The 18,577-nt window shown below is 44.1% G+C and overlaps 1 protein-coding gene across 1 annotated transcript; it reads left to right on the top strand.

The window, feature by feature from the left end:
* Positions 1-418: 418 nt before the first annotated feature.
* Positions 419-11,817, top strand: LOC142775881 (sterile alpha motif domain-containing protein 3-like). Its single transcript, XM_075878285.1, has 9 exons — positions 419-4,979; positions 7,827-7,936; positions 8,014-8,244; positions 8,312-8,396; positions 9,114-9,260; positions 10,674-10,898; positions 11,030-11,204; positions 11,339-11,412; positions 11,499-11,817. The coding sequence occupies exons 1-9, from the start codon at positions 4,836-4,838 to the stop codon at positions 11,766-11,768; spliced, it is 1,461 nt and encodes a 486-aa protein (XP_075734400.1). The 5' UTR covers positions 419-4,835; the 3' UTR covers positions 11,769-11,817.
* Positions 11,818-18,577: the final 6,760 nt, after the last annotated feature.

The raw sequence follows: 18,577 nt of genomic DNA, 5'->3' as shown, positions 1-18,577 counted from the left end.
GGGCTAGACTGCACCTGGAAGGCGGGCGTCGTGGAGGAAGGGGGGGGGGGGGGTGGCAAGGGTGAGATATTTTCACTGACAATAAGGATAAGGAGTAGTTGCCTTTACACGGGAATTCATGTGCCGTCTTAGCTGCGGGTAGCGAGAGGGTACACATTCCTACACGTGTCTAGCAGCGCCGTGAATATTGGTCGATGCAGAAACGGTTTCTTTCAAAATCAAGTTCAAGATCTAGTGAAGGATTCGACGAAACACCGTCTGGCGAGGGGCATACGTGTCTTGCAAATAAACAAACACTCGCCAAATTTGCAACGATATACGTTGCAATTAGCGAGCGTTTGTTTATTTGCAAAACAAGTTCAAGATTTGAAAAAGCCACGCTAAACTGGACGGACATGCTTTTCGTGGAAGAACACTGTGCAGGTGGATTTCTTGGACCTGCCCTTCATCGTGCCCGAAATACAGGCTGCCCGTAGGGAAAGCGCATGGGTTGGTTTACTTCATGCCACGCACGTGCTTATTGTGACATTTCATTCGTAGGGCAAGTATTGAACTTCCTGAGAAGCTACGGCAACATAAGAGCGATGTCCCCAAGTTCCAGTGACAAAGAGTACGTTCGCGGACCACGGCATCTATTTTCACAATGCCGGCGTCGTCGAACAAGATGCAGCTTATTTAAACAGGTTTTCGCGAAATCCTGGCCTATCCAAGACAGTCAGTCAGTCAACAAACTTTTTACACATTCCCCTGAGGAGCTGACGTCTTTCAAGACGGCTGGTCGGCTGCGGGCGGCACCCACGTCGGTACAGGAAGGGCATGCCCCTTTCGCAAGGAGACAGCCAGTAACTTCAACCGGCTTAAGGTGCGCTGCTAATCGAGTGCGCTCAATATAATTTCGCTCATCATGAAGAATAGGCACGACCCCACGGCAGGAAGAAAAAGTACGCGAATCGTGGAATTTTTTCTTGCAGCTAAAAAAAAAGAAGAAAAGAAGTGGATATTTCAAGGGCTAGTTTTTCTTTGTTAGTCTTGATATTGCACCTAAGAACAACAAAACAAAACATTTGTTTACTCCTTACTTTGATTGGCGTCCCTCTGTTTCAAGTAAAGTCCATTAATTAAAGGACTGCACAGCAAGCATAACCGCAATTAGTCTCCTAACCATGGTTATAGAAATTAAACGGGTGATTCCACGGGAGATAAGGTAATAAACCGAACTGAAGTGAGATCGACAGGAATCTGAAAAGGATGTATCACATTTGATTGAGTATTTCATATTTTATGTATATAGCACCAAGCAGCCCGAAAAGGAACCCAGTTTTCTTTTAAACTGCATAATTTATGGGATCAAAAATATGGAACATATTCAATGCGGGGGACCAATTTCATCACCCGTCGTTCTCGACAGGTGATGAGGGTGTTATAAGCAAACATTACCGTTGAATTTTTTGTGTGAAATGTATGCGACAGAAACAGTAAAGTAACATTTATGAAACGTACTTGTAAAGCGAAGGAAACTATTTTTGAAAAATTTCTGAATATGCAACACTAAGTATAAATTGTTGTTGGGCGATTTGATTTAACGTCAGTAGGGTACATAATACCGCAAACTTGGAAAAAACACAGATTCTAGTAAATAAGTAGGAGGGAGCAGAAAGGTCGTGCGATAAACTTCTTTGTTTATTTGAAAGAACAGGCCACCAGATTACAAATCTCTGCGAATGCGTGCGTCAAAATCGGTAAACACTGGTCACATTCGCGTGTCAGAAAGCTGCAGCTCGTTTTGGTAAAGTAAAATAGTCGTATCAATAATGTAAGCTGTGCCTCTTTTCTTAATGTCAAACGCCCCCAATAGCTCGCACTAATGTTTCGTTGCTTCTGCCTATTATCTTGACCTCGCGAAGCCGAGGATCACATCTGCAGGCTATACCATGCGCAGGTAAATACGCATTTCTTTTATTCTTTAGAGATAAAGGATGCTCCCGAGTCGGTCGTTGAGACAGCGTCCTGTTTGGCCTACGTACGTATTCCCACACGACAGCGGTATTTATGCAACCGTCACGCATTTCACATAAGGTATGGTGTGCTTCTTCAGGCATCCAGGCATTTCTGTCAACGTGGCTGACCCACGGACACCGTCCAGCCAACTTGTGTGGTGCCGAGATTACGCCCACGTACCATGCTTATTCCAGCTCACAATCATCAAAAGGTAGCAAAGGTTTGCTTTTGCGTCCACGTCTGGTGATGATGTAAAAATTTGAACGACTCTCGAGTGCAACGATCCCGGCGGCGATACCAAATGTTTGTTTTGTCGAGAAGTGGGTGACACGTGTTATTGGTACCTACTTTACACAGTGTTTAGACTTGAGTGAATAGCCGTTTGTAGAAGAATTATTAAGATGCTCGCTTAGCCGAATGTTTACACACCGACACCAACTCGAACAATCAGCCATTTTTACACACCAACCCGGTTGCCCCACGTACACCCACCTCAGTTGTCTATTGGCACAATGGTCACAGTAACTTAGAGTGGTCTAGAGTGGCTATAGACCACTCTGGGCTCCGTGTTTCGGAGCACAAACCGAGATCTCAACCAAAAAGTGTCACTTTTTTTGGTCTAGTGAAATATGCCGATGGAATATGCATGCCGATTCGACGCTGCAGTGTACTGGTTTAATATGGCAGACAGTGTGCCATCTTAAGAAGCGGAGGTTGGGAATACTTTCTAAGAAGAATAATAAAACATTAATTGGACAACTGCAGATCGAGAAGACATACGCGCCCGATATGTTTGAACTCTTTAGTGTGATTCAGCGGTCCTCTGGATACCATTCAATTGTACGATATGCCGGGGCCATCCTGATTAAATGCGTCGCAGTGGTCTAGCTAAACTATATATGGTCATATCTCCGACGAGCTTTGTAAAGGCAGCCACCCGCCCCATTATTCTGTCAACTAACATGATTTTAATTAGAACTAACAGACAATGACTCCAAGAAATATATAGAGGGTGTTATTAGAAGTAATTGCAATGTACATGTAAAGAAAGAAAATGGCATGGAAAGATAGCAGTCCGCTGGTAGGGACCAAACCTGTGACCTTCGAATAACGCATGCGATGCTCCAGAGCAGGGGTTCGCAACCTGCGGCCCGCGAGGCACTACTATATATGTGGCCCCGGCAGGACGTCCACCCCCCCCTCTCCTTCTAACCTTATTTCTTCGTATACTTAAAGGACCAGGCAGTTTTGGCCTAAAATGCAATTTTTTTAGTAACCAATGTTTAATTGGAACCTCATGACGCGTGCTTAAAATAAACATGATTTTACAGTTTTTTTACATTATCCCTTTGCTCGCAAAGCCCCCCCCCCCCTTCCATTTGGCCCGTCGCTGTGCCAACTTCTGCTCTAGAGCATCGCACGTGTCGAAGGTTCGGTCCCTGACTGCGGTAAGTTACCTTTTCGTCCACTTTTATTTCGTCAAACTTACATTGCAATAACTACGAATAACATTCCCTATACTATCTCTGGCATCATTGTCTGTTAGTCCTCATTAATATTCTGTCGAACAAAGAAAAACGAGCCGTTCAGTTTTCACTTCTTTCCTTCAGCCAATGTATGTATATCTTTCCTAACAGAACAACAAGACCTTGAAGCAACAAAAAAAATTTCTCACACAGGTTTTGATAGTGAATATTACCTACATGCAACACAATCACTCCATTAGAGTCTCTCTCGGAGTGAGACCGTGCGGAAGTGACATAATATCGCTTGTAGAATAAATGATGTTGACACCGGTGATTGTTTTGTCACGAACTCAATGGCCACGATAAATGAAATCTTAGCACTTCATTCACGTGCTCGGAGAACATATTCAAGTTCTCATCGAATGGCCGAGAGATAACAGAATTCTTTGCCTACATTATGCTTGAAGCAGTTTGTTTTTACGAGTGGCCTTGAAAACTGTGTCTCACACCTTTCAAAACAACACGTGGGGAGCTGCATCACACTATCTGAAATAACACAACCGCTGCTTAATTAGTATTGAGCGAAGTGGTAGCTGCACATGACTTCTGTCGTCGTAAATTCACGTTAAAACGGACGTGGCATCTGCCTACACGAGCGAGTCATGCAGCAGAGAATTAATATAAATTAATTAATTTGTGCGCTCGATGCACACAAATTGAATTGAGTTAGCTTCTTTGTGGTGGTCTTACTTATTTGTACCAATGTCCATCTGGTTAAGCGCATAATTGTAAGCTATATAAACATGGAAGGTGGTGGCGCGTTACAGTGTCGAACGTTAGGGGGGGGGGGGGGGCAGTGGTTTTCAGAATCGGAAAAGAAAGGAAAAGTGAACCCCGCAAATATTTGCCGCCAACTGCGACACCTGAGCAGTGGTTCACTGGGGAAGGGGGATAATAGACTAGAGTGGAGAGATGAAATGGGAATAAGAAAGCGAGAGAAGAGACCAGGAAAAAAAAAGGGGGGGGAGAACTTGTTCTCTTTTCATGCCCTTCTACTCACTCGCTGTCCCCAACTGGACCGGCATAATGAATAAAATGTTCTTTATTACCTTCGCATGCCAGCTACAGGTTTCAGACAGGACAAATTTCCGCTGCACAGAGCCAAATGGTCTTCAAGATTCAAAATTTTAACAACAGACAGCGTCGTTGTGATAGTTACCTTCAGGAGGCGCTGATTACTGAAACGCGGCAGGGGGCGCACACATCGACGGAAGCTGAGCCAGGCTAGGGTGGCTAGCCAGGCAAAGAGCAGGTTGTCGCAGTGTGAACGTGTCAGCAGCTTTCCTCCCGCGCCCACGTGCTTGTGTATTCATGGAGCCGCCGGAATTCCAATATTTGGTGTCATTTCAAGGCCGCAAGAAGATTATTTCTGCTCGTGGACCGACGGAGGCGGACATTTTGGAAGCCTTGAAGACGACAGACTTTGGCCATTCTTTGCAAGCATGCCGGATTGAGGTATGTTGTCTCTATCCTGAAGTGCATCGAATTGCATTGTGACAGTGGCCCAAACAGTACTGATTATATTCCGTTGTTAGCACGTGCTTCAACAGTTTTACCAAGCATGCGCTCGCGCTTTTCGAAGCGTGGGGCTTTTCTTGCCCTGCTCTCTCACTGGAGCTGTCGGCCCGCGAAGCGTGCACGTGGTCTCGGAGTTGCTGATGGGAGATGTAAACCAGGTTTAATCTCCGCTTCGGCGGCGCGCAACCACCCTTTGCTGGCATTCGCAGTGGTTGTGTTGCGATAATGTAATGGTGCGAATCGGCTATCGGGGTGGTTTTAAAAAAAAAGTGAAGAAATAAGTGTGGCCTCGTAACTGTGGCTCACTTCGGAGGTCAACTCAACAACACTGCACCGAGGATGGGGAAGTGGGAATGACAGATGTAGAGGATGAGAGGTGAAAATGGTAAAAAAAAATGCGCACTCGATCTGTCTCTCGGAGGCACGCACGAACTTTCATTAGCGGAAAGTGGGGCAGCGCGCTTGGTCATCCAGTTATCGAGCAGGCAATGCACCAAGACACGGCGTTGGTAAGATGAGTGGCCGTCGCTGAGTTCGTTTCCTGGTGTTCAAATTGAGCGAGATTGTTCACGAATAAAGGCATAGCTAGGATGTTAAGAGGTTAGGTATGTAAGGAGATCAGCAAAAAAAAGTAAGACTTTTGTACCGCACGTAAAACATGAAATCAATAAAATTGGACTACAAGAAAGACTTATTATCAATTTCGAAGGACATGGAATAGGCTAATTTCTGTGGTTACTGCATGTATCTTCCATAGTGAAAATAGCGTGGGTGCAGAAGCTGCTTGTTAGCATCGGCATGCGCAGGGTTCCCCTCTGAAGAGGGGGGCTGGGTGAAGGTTGCACGCCGGGCACGTTCTCTCCCCCCACCCCGAAATTTTTTTTCGCTCTGCCTACACAGAACAAAATGAACGTTTACCTGCCCGGTACCCACTATAGATCAGAAACGTGCCCTCCCCTCTGAAAAAGATATCTGCATACTACCCTGGCTGACTTTGCGCTGCCTTCTGAAACTCAGCACCCCTCTCCCTATTGTGTCAATGAGTGGGGCAAACATGGCGACCCCCTTCTACGTCTTAATTGACAATAGGGTGAGGGGCGGGGGGACCGCCAGCTGTGCTCCCAGGTATGCTCGTCAGAAACTGAAAATTCTCAAAGCTAGCGTAAAGTGTTGTGTGTGTGTGTGTGTGTGTGTGTGTGTGTGTGTGTGTGTGTGTGTGTGTGTGTGTGTGTGTGTGTGTGTGTGTGTGTGTGTGTGTGTGTGTGTGTGTGTGTGTGCGTGTGTGTGTGTGTGTGTGTGCGTGCGTGTGTGTGCGTGCGTGTGTGTGTGTGTGTGTGTGTGTGCGTGCGTGTGTGTGCGTGCGTGTGTGTGCGCGTGCGTGCGTGTGCGTGTGTGTATGTGTGCGTGCGTGCGTGCGTGCGTGCGTGCGCGCGCAGTCTTGTGTTCTGGATGCTTGTTCACCAATGCTGTACGTTTGCCCCACGGTCGGCATTTCTGTCTCGCAGGTGTCGTTAGGTGTGTTTAATGCTTTGTATTCTTTGATATATTGTGTTGCTTTGTGTAGTGAAATCATCAATAATTATTAGGTGTGTGAGTATTCAAATTACCAATGGAATAGCGACGGATCCTTTATCTCTATTTAGCTATTTCATTGCCGAAATGTGTGCACTCGAAACATTAATGGGCTATCAACACTGTATTTATTAGCGCATGATTTCGCTTCTGCAAAAAACTATGGTGTTGCCAAGCGGTGGTGTTGGATGTTGAAACACAGTTTGAATTTTAGCCATTTTTGTAAAGGTGATAGCTGCCAGGTAAAGCCAGCTACATAGGTCAGAGAAAGTGTTTCCCAGAAACAGTCTGGAAGATAGAAGTGCAGCATAGCGTTCTTGCAGAGTAATATGAGAAGCACGATCATAAGATCGACTTCGACATCGCTTCTGTTCTTGAAACAGAAAGGAATCTATGAAGGAGGCTCTTGTTCAAATGCTGTTACATTCAGAACACACCTGTAAACATGAACCGGTCGTTAGGAACAATTCCCTCTGTATACGTTCACAGCCTCCGATACGCGAGAGAAAGAGAAAGCAGGGGCCATTGTCAAACAAGACGGGGAGATGCTTCCATGACCAATATAGTCATCTCCTTAGGAAAATACCGAATTGGTTCCGAAACGTCGAGATCTCTACGAACTTGGCTAGAGCCATTTCTAATTTCTAAATTGTGATACACTGTAGAAGAAAAGTTTGACGACAGAGATAACAACAGAGCTAAAAAATTTGCTTCAGCTTAGCGCACGCAAGAAATGCAGCCTAATAATTCCTTCAACGTGCGAAAATATAAGGCTCCATGGTCTATTGAATGAAGACTTGTGCCATTAGCGTATACAGTATTTTATAGATAGCAGATACTGTGAGTGTGGTTTTTCGTTGTAGCACAGTGATTATCTTCTGCTAGTACAGCAATCATTAAATGCTTTTGTTTATTTCTAATTGATGTTATGAAACAGTGAAATTTCACAAGTTTAATTGTCACTATTTCACAAATCTGAACTTACTGATACCGAATGTCCAGACGAGTAATTTACAATGCTCTTTACAATACATACATTAAGGGTTTCTCGACAATACACACGGCATCATGATAATAATAAAAAAAAACAGGACAAGTAAAGTGATTCTAGGGTGCTATTGAATATAACATTGGTAGTCTGCTTACTTCAGGTTCTGTGCCTATTGAGGTAACTTTATGGGAATTTGAACATCACATCTGAATCTCTTTCAGGTATACAACGTCCGACATGATGAATTTGTGGACCCACCAGCTGGCCATGTCTTCTCTGAGAAAGATAAAATCAGGCTTGTGTGCAGTGAAAACTTCTTAATGAGCTGCAGGTCAGTACCTAAATTTCAGGTGCCAAGTTTAATATTGCTTTTGGAAAACTGCATCACTTACTAGCCTCTGTTTTCAGCACAACTGACAAAGTGACAGCAGTGCATGAAGGTAGCCTGCCCAAGACCCTTGAAAGTAATGAGCAGTCACCTAGTCAGCAGCTTGCCTGCTGTGAAAATGATTATAGGCTACCACCTGTGCCCTTAGATATTAAGGATGCGATTGAAAGGACACAACCAGGAAAAGTGTCCAGTCACACTAAATCCCGCATTGTAGGGTGGATTGCAAATCATCTCATGACTATAACAGTGTAAGTATAGGCATGTATTTGCATGTGTTTAATTCAGTACAGGTTTTAAAGTTGCTCTTTTTTACAGCTATCCAGGAAGCCTCTACGAAGCAGCTGCAAAATCTCTCGTGTTGGAATATCCAGTGCTAAGGGACACTATTGGCACAGGCTGGGTAAGCACTAAAGCAATGGCATTCCTATAACTTTATTGGGATGTCATACATGTTGGTGAGCTAGACTGCAGGTGCCCTTCAAGTTATTTTGTTCTTGGAGAGCATTCAAGAAGTTTCAACCCCATATTTATTACATTTGAATAATTGCCATGCATGTTCTTAGAGTCGTTTCATCGAACTCTGATAATGGCAGACATTAACTTGAGGGTTTGATAATAATCATCAACTAGGTGCCCATGGCCAATATATTCATATCATGCATTAATAAAGTTAAAAACTGGCCCTGGTTATAAGCTTTAACACCGGTTTAAGAGGATAAATACAGATGTAATGCATCGCTTCTGGGGATTGAATATTACCACTAATGGTATATGTAGTTTCTAATCACAGCTTGAATAGAGGCTCACACAAGCTCAGTTCTGCGACTGAAATGCCACGATCTTCGCCATGCCGCATGGCTCCAGCACATACATAAAATGCAGGAACCGGAGTTTGGAATGAGCAGATAAAGCTAAAATACAACAGATATGCTGATATTACTAGGAACAGCTAAATTTGCCAGGTATTGTCACCTGAATCTGCTTCTGCCCCATAGCAGGTTAAAAGCAGTGTATCAAGGTTCCCAAAGAATCATTTGCTTCAAAAGTGACCATGTTCAAAGAGGACAGTGTCCACTGTGCGGAAATTTGAAATAATAAAAAAAATTGTTGTTTCCAGGACTCATGGAAAGTCTCCTTGAAATACAAATTCGCATATATGAGGAAGTCTCTGTGCACAGTTCCAGCTGTTCAAGCAGCGAGAGCAGCTTACGGAAAACGCAAAGACTTAGAAGAAAGCACCAATACTAAGCGGCACTGCCATGTGGTAAGTGAAACGTCAAATGGACTGGTACATAGAACTCAACTATGAAGTCACTCTTATTTTATGTGTGAGCTACTGAAGTAAAACATTATTCATGTTTTTAACGATATAACCTCTTCATATCAACACATTAAGAAGCCAGGCAAGTTTTCAGGGCCATATTGACAGTTAAAGTATAGTAAATGCAAAATAAGACAAAATAAATTTGGTAAACAAAAAAATCATCTTATCTCCTATGGAGAACAAAACAACAACTTTCACAGTTTTCATGCAAGGCTCTATTATTTGAGTCAAGATGGTAACGCTCTATCAAACTTCTATGTGTCCCTGTATGTTTAAAACTCGGCGTTTCAGCAAGTGCCGCGGGCATGTTGCTCGATTCCTCATTCTTTTCTTCATTTTGTAGCTAGGTTCCCGACTTGGCTGATTCCATGCTCCTTGGTTAGCAAGTAGTAGATTTATTGCTCGGTATCAGCTTGTTATTGACATCATGCATCATTCCAGCTTTAAATATTGTGTTCTACATTTTGCACCATACTTATCACTGAAAGTGACTGACAATCCTTTGATTCAACTATTAAACTCGCATGAGTACTGAAATAAGTGGACAGGTGAAATCAAACTACTGCAGCTCAGTGAGCATGTGATGTGAAAGCTCCAACCAGCGATAATTAATGCCCTTTCAGTGGCCACCATAAACAATGCCCATATGCTATGCTTGGCTTCAATATCTGTCTGTCCTCTACATTAGAAAAGCTCCTTATTGCTCTTTATTTGTTGACTACACCATGTAACTATACATAAACCAATGTTTTTCCAGAAGCTTTTTAGAGGTGAACATTTTTTTTTGGGGGGGAGGCAAGATACATATTAGGTTCGAAATTTCAAGTTTTCAAACTTTCTTTTTATATGAAAGAACAAGCACTACTAACTAATATCTGGTCAAAGTTTTACATATATGACATACATATAAAGGCAACAACTCTTGTATTCTAACACCGACACCGCAGTTGGCAATATTTAAAATCAGTGTTACCTCTTCAGACTCCTTCTGATATAGGTAGGAGGCGTGGTTCACTGGTTTTACACACACATTTGCGATATGCTGGTTCACAAGGTGTAAATTTGGAAGTGGTGAAGTGCCGAGGTGGTCGACATTGGAGAGAATCATTGTGAGAACTTTGATATTAACATAATTTATGACACACTCGCAGAGCAAGATGGTATCAGTACACACTGCTTCAGTTCTCTTACGTAAGTCAACCCTGTAATTGAGTTCTCTACACATGTCCAGTTCAAAAAAATGCCAACATTCTTCAACTGAGCTAGCAAAAAGTTGAGTTTTCATGTCTGCCTATTTCATGTCATTTGTCGTGATCTTTCACTGTGCAGTACCATCTTTTTTTTGCTGATTAGATTGTAGATCTCTCCCAACATGTCGCTTCTCAGCATGATGAGGCTACAATTAATAGCCATATTGACTACATGGTGAAAGAAATCAAGCGGCCTATTCCTGACATGCAAAAACTCGGTGATTCTATGGAGCAGACAAGACCATCTAGACAGAAGTGGATGAAGGAAATGAGGCCATCAACAGCAGATGTGGTGCTGAAATACCCTGCTTTGGCAAAGGCTGAAATGGTGAGCAGAAACAGCTGTGGTTTTGATCCTGCTGCAGAAATGTATGTGAGAGAACTTAACAATGAGTTTTTTTATGTTATCGATAGTTGCAAATTTGTTGGTGATTCGGTACAATTTTTTTGTCGTTCTAGCTTCATGAGGAGTTCATTGCTCTCACTGGCGTTAACTTAGAAAAAAAGGTCCTGGAATTTATAAACCGGTATGGAGACCGGTGTTTTGAGCTTGCGAAGTGTCGTCGTTGCGCGAAGGAAGCTGTGAAAGCAATTGAAGAAGAAGTCGAGGCACTGGATGGTGACGAAAAGAAATGTACGTGTAGAAGCTTGCCAGCTTTTCCAGTTTTCCCAAATTTCCAAACTTTTATAAGTCATTTTCATAGGAGTATTACTGTCAATGCCCTTATATGTGAAAGTTTGATGTGCCTAAAAATATTTCGTCAACAGATCGCTTTGCCGTTGGCATTGTCGAGTTGCTGCCCATGCTCCTAAAGGAGCAGCCGCGATTTCTGCAGGGACCGGTGAGCTTATTTGCTTTACCTTTTTTTATATCAGCTAGTATACTTTTCATCAGTGATGCTGATTTTATGTATTACTCATTTTACAGGACACCTACCCTGCCCTTTCGCTGAAGGGCAAAAATGCCTCTGAAGCTACAAACATAGTTGCGAGCTTTGAAGGGCTTAGTGTAGAGGTGCTTGATGTAATTGCAGGTATGACGGCGCTTATGGAAATATACTGGATATTCGATGTCAAGTACAGTGGCGCCAACAAAAAAACATTCACTCTACTTGAACATTTCTGTGGCTTGCCGACAAGTGCAAAGCAGATGCCGCTAGTCATACGGCAAATATCATCGCTTGAAAAGGCAACTTAAGTTATGCCTACAGACGTGTGTTATCAATAAATGTTTTCATATAAAAATGCACTGTGTGGCATATTTCATTGCTCCCTGGCTTTTGGAACAATGCATTGTTTTGTTCCTGACAATGTCAGCCGCATAAACCTGTGGTTTTATACGGCCGTTGACACTCAGCAGTGAATTTGGAGGTGTGTTCGTAGTGTCTTTCATGATAATATATTTCGCAGTGTGGAACAGAACCAGGTGTTTTCCAAGAAAAAGTGCTAAATACCATGATGCAATACATTGGCAATTATTCTGATTTTATATGTATAGTGCATATCTATATTATTGGTATATATACCCGCATTTTCGTCGCATTCATTACAGCTACAATGTTCTCGGTAAAATATGGCCATCAGAATAATCAATTCAACTAACCTGGTGTGCACACAATTGTGTATTCGAAGAGTCTGTCGTACCTCCATACCAGCCGTAGCTAGTAAGAACGTAGCATCGATTACTAACATATTAGCTTCGTAACTTTGGAAGAAGGTAGTGGAACTTGCTACTTTTGGGTAGCAACGGCTTGTCACATATGTTACAACCATATTATAGTAATGGGAGTAGTAGTAACTATTGCTACATATGCCGTTACTAACAGGAAGTAGTAATGGCAAGGCCAGTAACAGTTACTACCCTTGTTGTTGCTACCTGCTGTTAGTAACAGCAACGGTAGTAAGGATTCCTACCCTTGCTTTTACTAGCTGCTGCTAGGAACGGCAAGAGTAGTAACAGTGACTACGCTTGCCGTTACTAACTCCCGTTACTAACAGGGTTGTAACATATGTGACAAACTGTTACTACCCAAAAGTAGCAAGTAGCACTACTTTTTTTTTAAGAGTGTACGGCCAACAGTATTGCCAAAAACAGCCTCGCGACTCCGAAATCTCTCCTGACCCTTTGACTATCGACTCTATTGTGTGGCTTTAGGTCCCGTCAGTTGCTGTTCTCGGCCTTTCGTCTAAGCTACTTCTAAAGTACCACGGTTGCGCAGACTTGTCCTGCTTAATATGTGGCTGAACCCGTTACGCCATCTTCCAACCTTCCTCGTCGGGGCCGAGAAACAGTTCATATTGACCGTCTCCAGCCGTATTATGATCCTCTGACCTTTCTCTCGGTAGCCAGGATAGATACGTTTCAATACTGGGGTGAATGTGAGAATTAAAAGAGACACGTGCAGAAGTGCATTGCCATCGACGGGCTCGCTCCGCTGTTCGTTCCCTGGCTACGCCTTGCCTGCTATTGCTGCTATCGTATCGGTCGTTGCGTGTACCCTAATAAACACCCGTAACACTATATATGCTCACAAAACCACAAGACAAACGATTCCATGCGGAGACCCTTCGATATAGCATATGCTTCCTTTTCTTTTTAATAATGGTTTCTGCGCACTAACAGTTCGCGTTTTTCCACTTCCAAACTACATACAGCTTTGTCGTAGAACGTTACTCTGCGTTGGCCTCAACGAGGGTCAGTGACGTCACCTACAAACAGCGAGCCTTCATTTCGCTAGACCATGGGTCCAAACCCACATTACAAAAGTGGTTTCTCCTCAGCAACTACCACGAATCCCCAAATTCATCACCGAACTTATCGAACTGCTATGGAACCCAAGCCCCGTCACCTGGTTTCACGACCACTTACAGAAAATATTTTCCTGGGACCTTCGCTGACGGTCTCGCATACGTTCAAGGCCACGAAAGCTCTCTTGTGCCTCTTGAGGACAAGTGGATTTCGGGAGCTCTTGAGAACGGACAGCGCGATACTAGGGTGTGTAGTCTGCAAGCTGACTATTTTATGCATCTCTTCATTGCTCTTCTTCTTTTGAGGGGCGAAACTCCTTAAGGCGTAGGCAAGTCCCGCGTATTTTAGCCACTGCTAGTACTCAGAGCACTCACTAGATGGCACGGTGGCACTCGCACTGCTCGCACAGGGAACCGGCACTTGCACAGGGAACCGGCAATCAGAACTGCGGAGAAGAAAGAGCAAGCAAGTTTGAAAAAAAAAAACAGGTTCAGCTGGTTCATTTGTCGCAAGGCCTAGCTTCAGCGAAGTAGTGGTGGGGCTGGGAGGGGACAAAGCAGACGGCGTCACAGGTACAAGTAACCCCAGGTGCAGGACGCTCCAGCTGAAAAGTCACAGCATGTGATAATCGCCGGGGACACGAATTTAAATCGATGCACAGAAGCCATAAAAGAGAGGGTAAGAAGTGACAAGAGGCTTGCTGTAGGGGCGTTCCCAGGACGCAAGCTGGAAGCAGTCATGAGGCAAGCGAGCGCAAAACTCAAAACTACAGCTGATAGACGAAACCTCGTGATAACTTCAGGCGGTTTAAATGATGTCTTAAATGAAGATACAGCAAGACTAGCAACTACACTGGCGAAAGGCGTCGGTGACATGCACGCCACTTCTCCTCAGGTACAGGTAGCGATATGCACGATACTGGAGGTACCGGTGCGTGATAGCAACCTGCAAAGAACGGTTGTCAACGCAAACCAAGAGATATGGCGGATGAGTCGAGAGAAAGGCTTTGAGGTGGTGGAAACAAACAGATAGGTGCATAGGTGGGCTGGTTTTCAACGAGACAGAATTCACTTCGATGGGCGGCTAGGTCATGAGGTGGGTTGGCGACTTGCAGGACACGCAGTAGCTTTTTTCGGGAGCAGCAGGCCGTTCGGGGTGCAGGATAGCTAGTAACGAGGAAAACAACCAGGGAGACTCTTTGACAGGTGGTATGGACAGATGCGATTCCAAAGTGGCACCAGTATCTAAGATAGGTAGAGTCCGTGGCAGAAATAGACGTAGCCACGAGCGCCGAGCCAATTCAGACAAAGGGTGTATTAACATGCAGGGTGGTAGAAACAAGCTGAAGTGGGAAAAGATAGAAGAACAGCTAAGGGAGGAGAGGCCGATGGTATATGGTTTTGTAGAAACACATCTCAGGGACATGGAACAACCTCCTAACAATGCGGACTACGCGTGGGAATATTGTAATCGAACAGAAGGCAACAGAAAGGGGGGGGGGGGGTATTGGGGCATTCATTCATAAAAGTACAGACTGGCAAAGAGTCAAGCAGGAGTGCAAGTAACATTTATGGCTAAAAGGGAAAGTGGCAGGGCAAATGACACTCCTTGGTTTCGTGTACTTGTGGACGGGAGCAAAGGCCAAAGAAGAAAACAAGGCAATGGTAGAGTGTATATCAAAGGACATTCAGGAGTTAGGAGCAGAGTGCGAGATAATTATACTAGGAGATATGAATGCACATATAGAAGATATTGTTACGGTGCATCATCTCCGGCCGCAGGAACACCAGGAGCAGATGCAGACGCCGTACTCTCCGTCATCGTTGTGGAATGACCCTTCAAACGTCGGCCGCTGCGAAGTTCCGTTGCGAGGCGGTTACCCAGCACCTCCACCAAATGTGACGGAGCGAGGTCTTGGCTTACAGGACAGCGTCCACCGAGAGTCGGCAGCCGAACAAGATGGCTGAGTTGCCTCTCGTGCAAGCGCCTAACGCACAGGCGTCTTCTTCATCTTCGCTAAGTGCCACGCTTGCTCCTGTCGATGATGCACCGTAACAATATAGATGGGTATACCAATCCGACAGGCAAAATGACCATGGATATGTGTGAAAGGCTTGATTTGATCATTTGCAACAGTACCGACAAGTGTGAAGGGCAAATAACATGGGAGGTAGGAAGGCTGCAGTCGACGATAGATTACGCACTGATGTCACATAAGATGTATGATAAGCTCAGGGGAATGCACATAGATGAAGGTGGCTCCAAAAGTCTGGGGTGTGATCACAAACGTATCAAGCTTAGTTTTGGAAGAGCAGTGAAAGTGGGAAGGAGACAAGATGAGCAACTACAGGAAAATATTTATTCTGAAAGCAAATTGAAATAACCACTAAACTGATTGAGAAAGTAATCACTGAGGATAATAAAACAGTGTGGACATACACGAATCTAATTAAACTTTTTGAGCGAGAGCTTGCTAAGGCACGTGACAAGTCCACCTGAAAAAAAAAGACACAAACCCTAAAATTGGTGGGATGAGGAAGTTAAGAGAGCCATAGCAATACGTCAGGAAGCCTCAAGGGAACACAGACATGCTTAGCAGCGGGGTGAACCGACAGATGATGTTGAAAGAAAAGGGGAAATTTTTCTAAGCTGTAAATGACTGCATCCTTTCTGATCAATGAAAAGGTTAGAAGAAAGGGACCCCAGCGGCTCACAGAAGTACATAAGAAAGATAGAAAGGCAGCTGCGAAATTTTGGAACCATCTAAACTCCCTAAGAAATGAGACAAGTCTAGAGCAGATATTTATAACTACAGCTCAAGGTGCTAGGCTAGAAGGGGACGAAGCTATTGAATATATAAGAACAAGGGGGAGAGAAAAATTTCAACTAAGTGCTTTATGCACCACAGTAGAAAGGGATGAATCAAGTGGCGCAATGACTCCATTTTCAAAACAAGAGTGGGAAAGGGCTGAGAAAAGGGTTCCTAGTAGTACATCGACAGGCCCAGATGGCATTCCAATCATGCTGATAAAGACATTAGGTCCGAAGTCTAAGCAGGCTTTGAGAGAGGCAGTGAGCAAAATAATAATCGATGGAGAAGTTCCCGATGGATGGAAAGTTAGCAGCATGAGCATGATCTATATAGGAAAGGGGGACAAAGCTGACATAAACAACTACCGTCCTATAACAGTGACATCAGTGGTCTACAGGCTGGCGATGCAGATTATAAAGGTAAGAATGCAGGCATAGGTAGAGGATGAGGGGGTGCTGGGGGAACTGCAGAATGGGTTTCGGAGACACAGGAGGTTGAAAGACATTCTGTTCTCACTGAAGCAGAGCATTGAAATAGCAGAAAAGGAACACAGGCCCCTGTGGCTAGCATTTTTGGATATCAAGGGAGCGTACGATAGCGTGGTTGAAGAGGAATTGTGGGAAATACTGGACACACTAGGCGTGGAAGATGTAGTCACTAATCTTTTAAAGGATATCTATAAAGGTAACAAGGTAATTATAAAGTGGAAAAAACAGGTATCCAAGCCTGCACAGGTAAAACGGGGGCTTAGGCTGGGGTGTCTCCTGTCACCCTTATTATTCATGATGTACCTACAAGGATTAAAGGCCAAATTAGAGGGAAGTGGACTGGGCCGCAACCTCTCATTCGTCAAACAAGGAAAACGCATTGAACAGGCACTACCAGCATTGGTGTACGCAGATGATATAGTGCTAATGGCCGACAACAAGGAAGATTTGCAGATTTTGGTGGACATCTGCGGTAATGAGGGAGATAGGTTAGATTTCAGATTCAGTAAGGAAAAATCAGCAGTCATCATTTTTAATGGCAATGAAGGTAGTGAGCTTAAAATGCAGGAGGTCAAGCTAGAGATAACAGATAAATACAAATATCTGGGCGTATAGATAAACAATGGGGCCGAGTACCCAAGGGAACACGAAATATACTTGTCGACTAAAGGTAACAGAAATGAAGCGGTAATGAAAAACAGAGCACTGTAGAAATACATTAGGTATGATGTTGTGAGAGGAATATGAAAAGGGGTCATGGTTCTTGGTCGGACGTTCGGCAATGCGGTCTTGTGCATGAGATCAAAAGTTCAAGCAAGATTAGAAATTAAGCAACGTGGAATAGGTAGGCTTGCCTTAGGAGCTCACGGGAATACACCAAATCAGGGAGTACAAGGTGATATGGGATGGACATCATTTGAGGGCAGGGAAACTAGCAGCAAGATAAAATTTGAGAAGCGATTGAGAGAAATGGGGGAGGAGCGTTGGGATGGAAGGTATTCAGCTACTTGTACATGAAGAATGTCGATACAAAATGGAGGAAGCGAACCAGAAAATTGACTGGTAAATACTTGGAAAACAGCAGGGGGCCAAACCAAAAAGAATTATCGGTTAAGAAGAAGGTGAAGGAAACTGAGACCGATATGTGGACAATTGGCATGATTAAGAAGTCTGCACTAGAGATCTACCGAACTTTTAAGCAAGAAATTGCCAAGGAAAGGATCTATGATAATACTCGGGGTAGTTCTCTACTGTTTGAGGCCAGGACGGTAGTATTGCGAACCAAGACTTATTGGGCCAAATACGAAGGGGTAGACACTGTATGCAGTACATGTGAAAATGAGGAGGAAACTGCCGAACACTTAATAATGTTCTGTAAAGGGCTTCCCCCTATAGTTCAGGATGATGGCGCAGAGTTTTTCAAAGCACTGGGGTTTAGGGACCGGGAGGGCAAAATAGACTTTAAGCAGGTAGAATCAACTAGAAGGAGGTTATCTAATTGGTGGCTAAAGTCAAGGCACGAGTGAAAATTAAACCCTTCACTGCAAAGTACGAATCCTCAACCTCACTATATTAAGAGAAAAAAATATAGTTTTTAGTTCATTAAGTATTACGGCTTGGTGGCGCTAGCCACCGCCTGATCTAAAGAGTACAGCCATATCCATCTATCCATCCATCCATCCATCCTGCTAATATTTGGATTAATTACTAGATGGTGCTGCGGTGCTCGCTCTACTCCGATGCGTACTCTCGTGTGATAGGAGACAGTGTTCTCTCTAGCGTTATAATGCGTTTGCTCTTGGCGCGCTTCCTCTTTTGCCGGCACTTTGTGTACTTCCAGTAAAAGCGACGAAAACAAGGCGGTGGAGCGGAGGACTCAGAAAACAACTGCAGCGTGTACTCGGTGTCTTTACATGATGATTGACTGGGTAAGATTTACGGAGGATCCACGGCTTACC

The sequence above is a fragment of the Rhipicephalus microplus genome, chromosome 2 (genome assembly GCF_043290135.1).
Source record: "Rhipicephalus microplus isolate Deutch F79 chromosome 2, USDA_Rmic, whole genome shotgun sequence".
NCBI lineage: Eukaryota > Metazoa > Arthropoda > Arachnida > Ixodida > Ixodidae > Rhipicephalus > Rhipicephalus microplus.
Note: the sequence above shows the minus strand (reverse complement) of the source record. Positions and strands in the feature narration are given on the sequence as shown.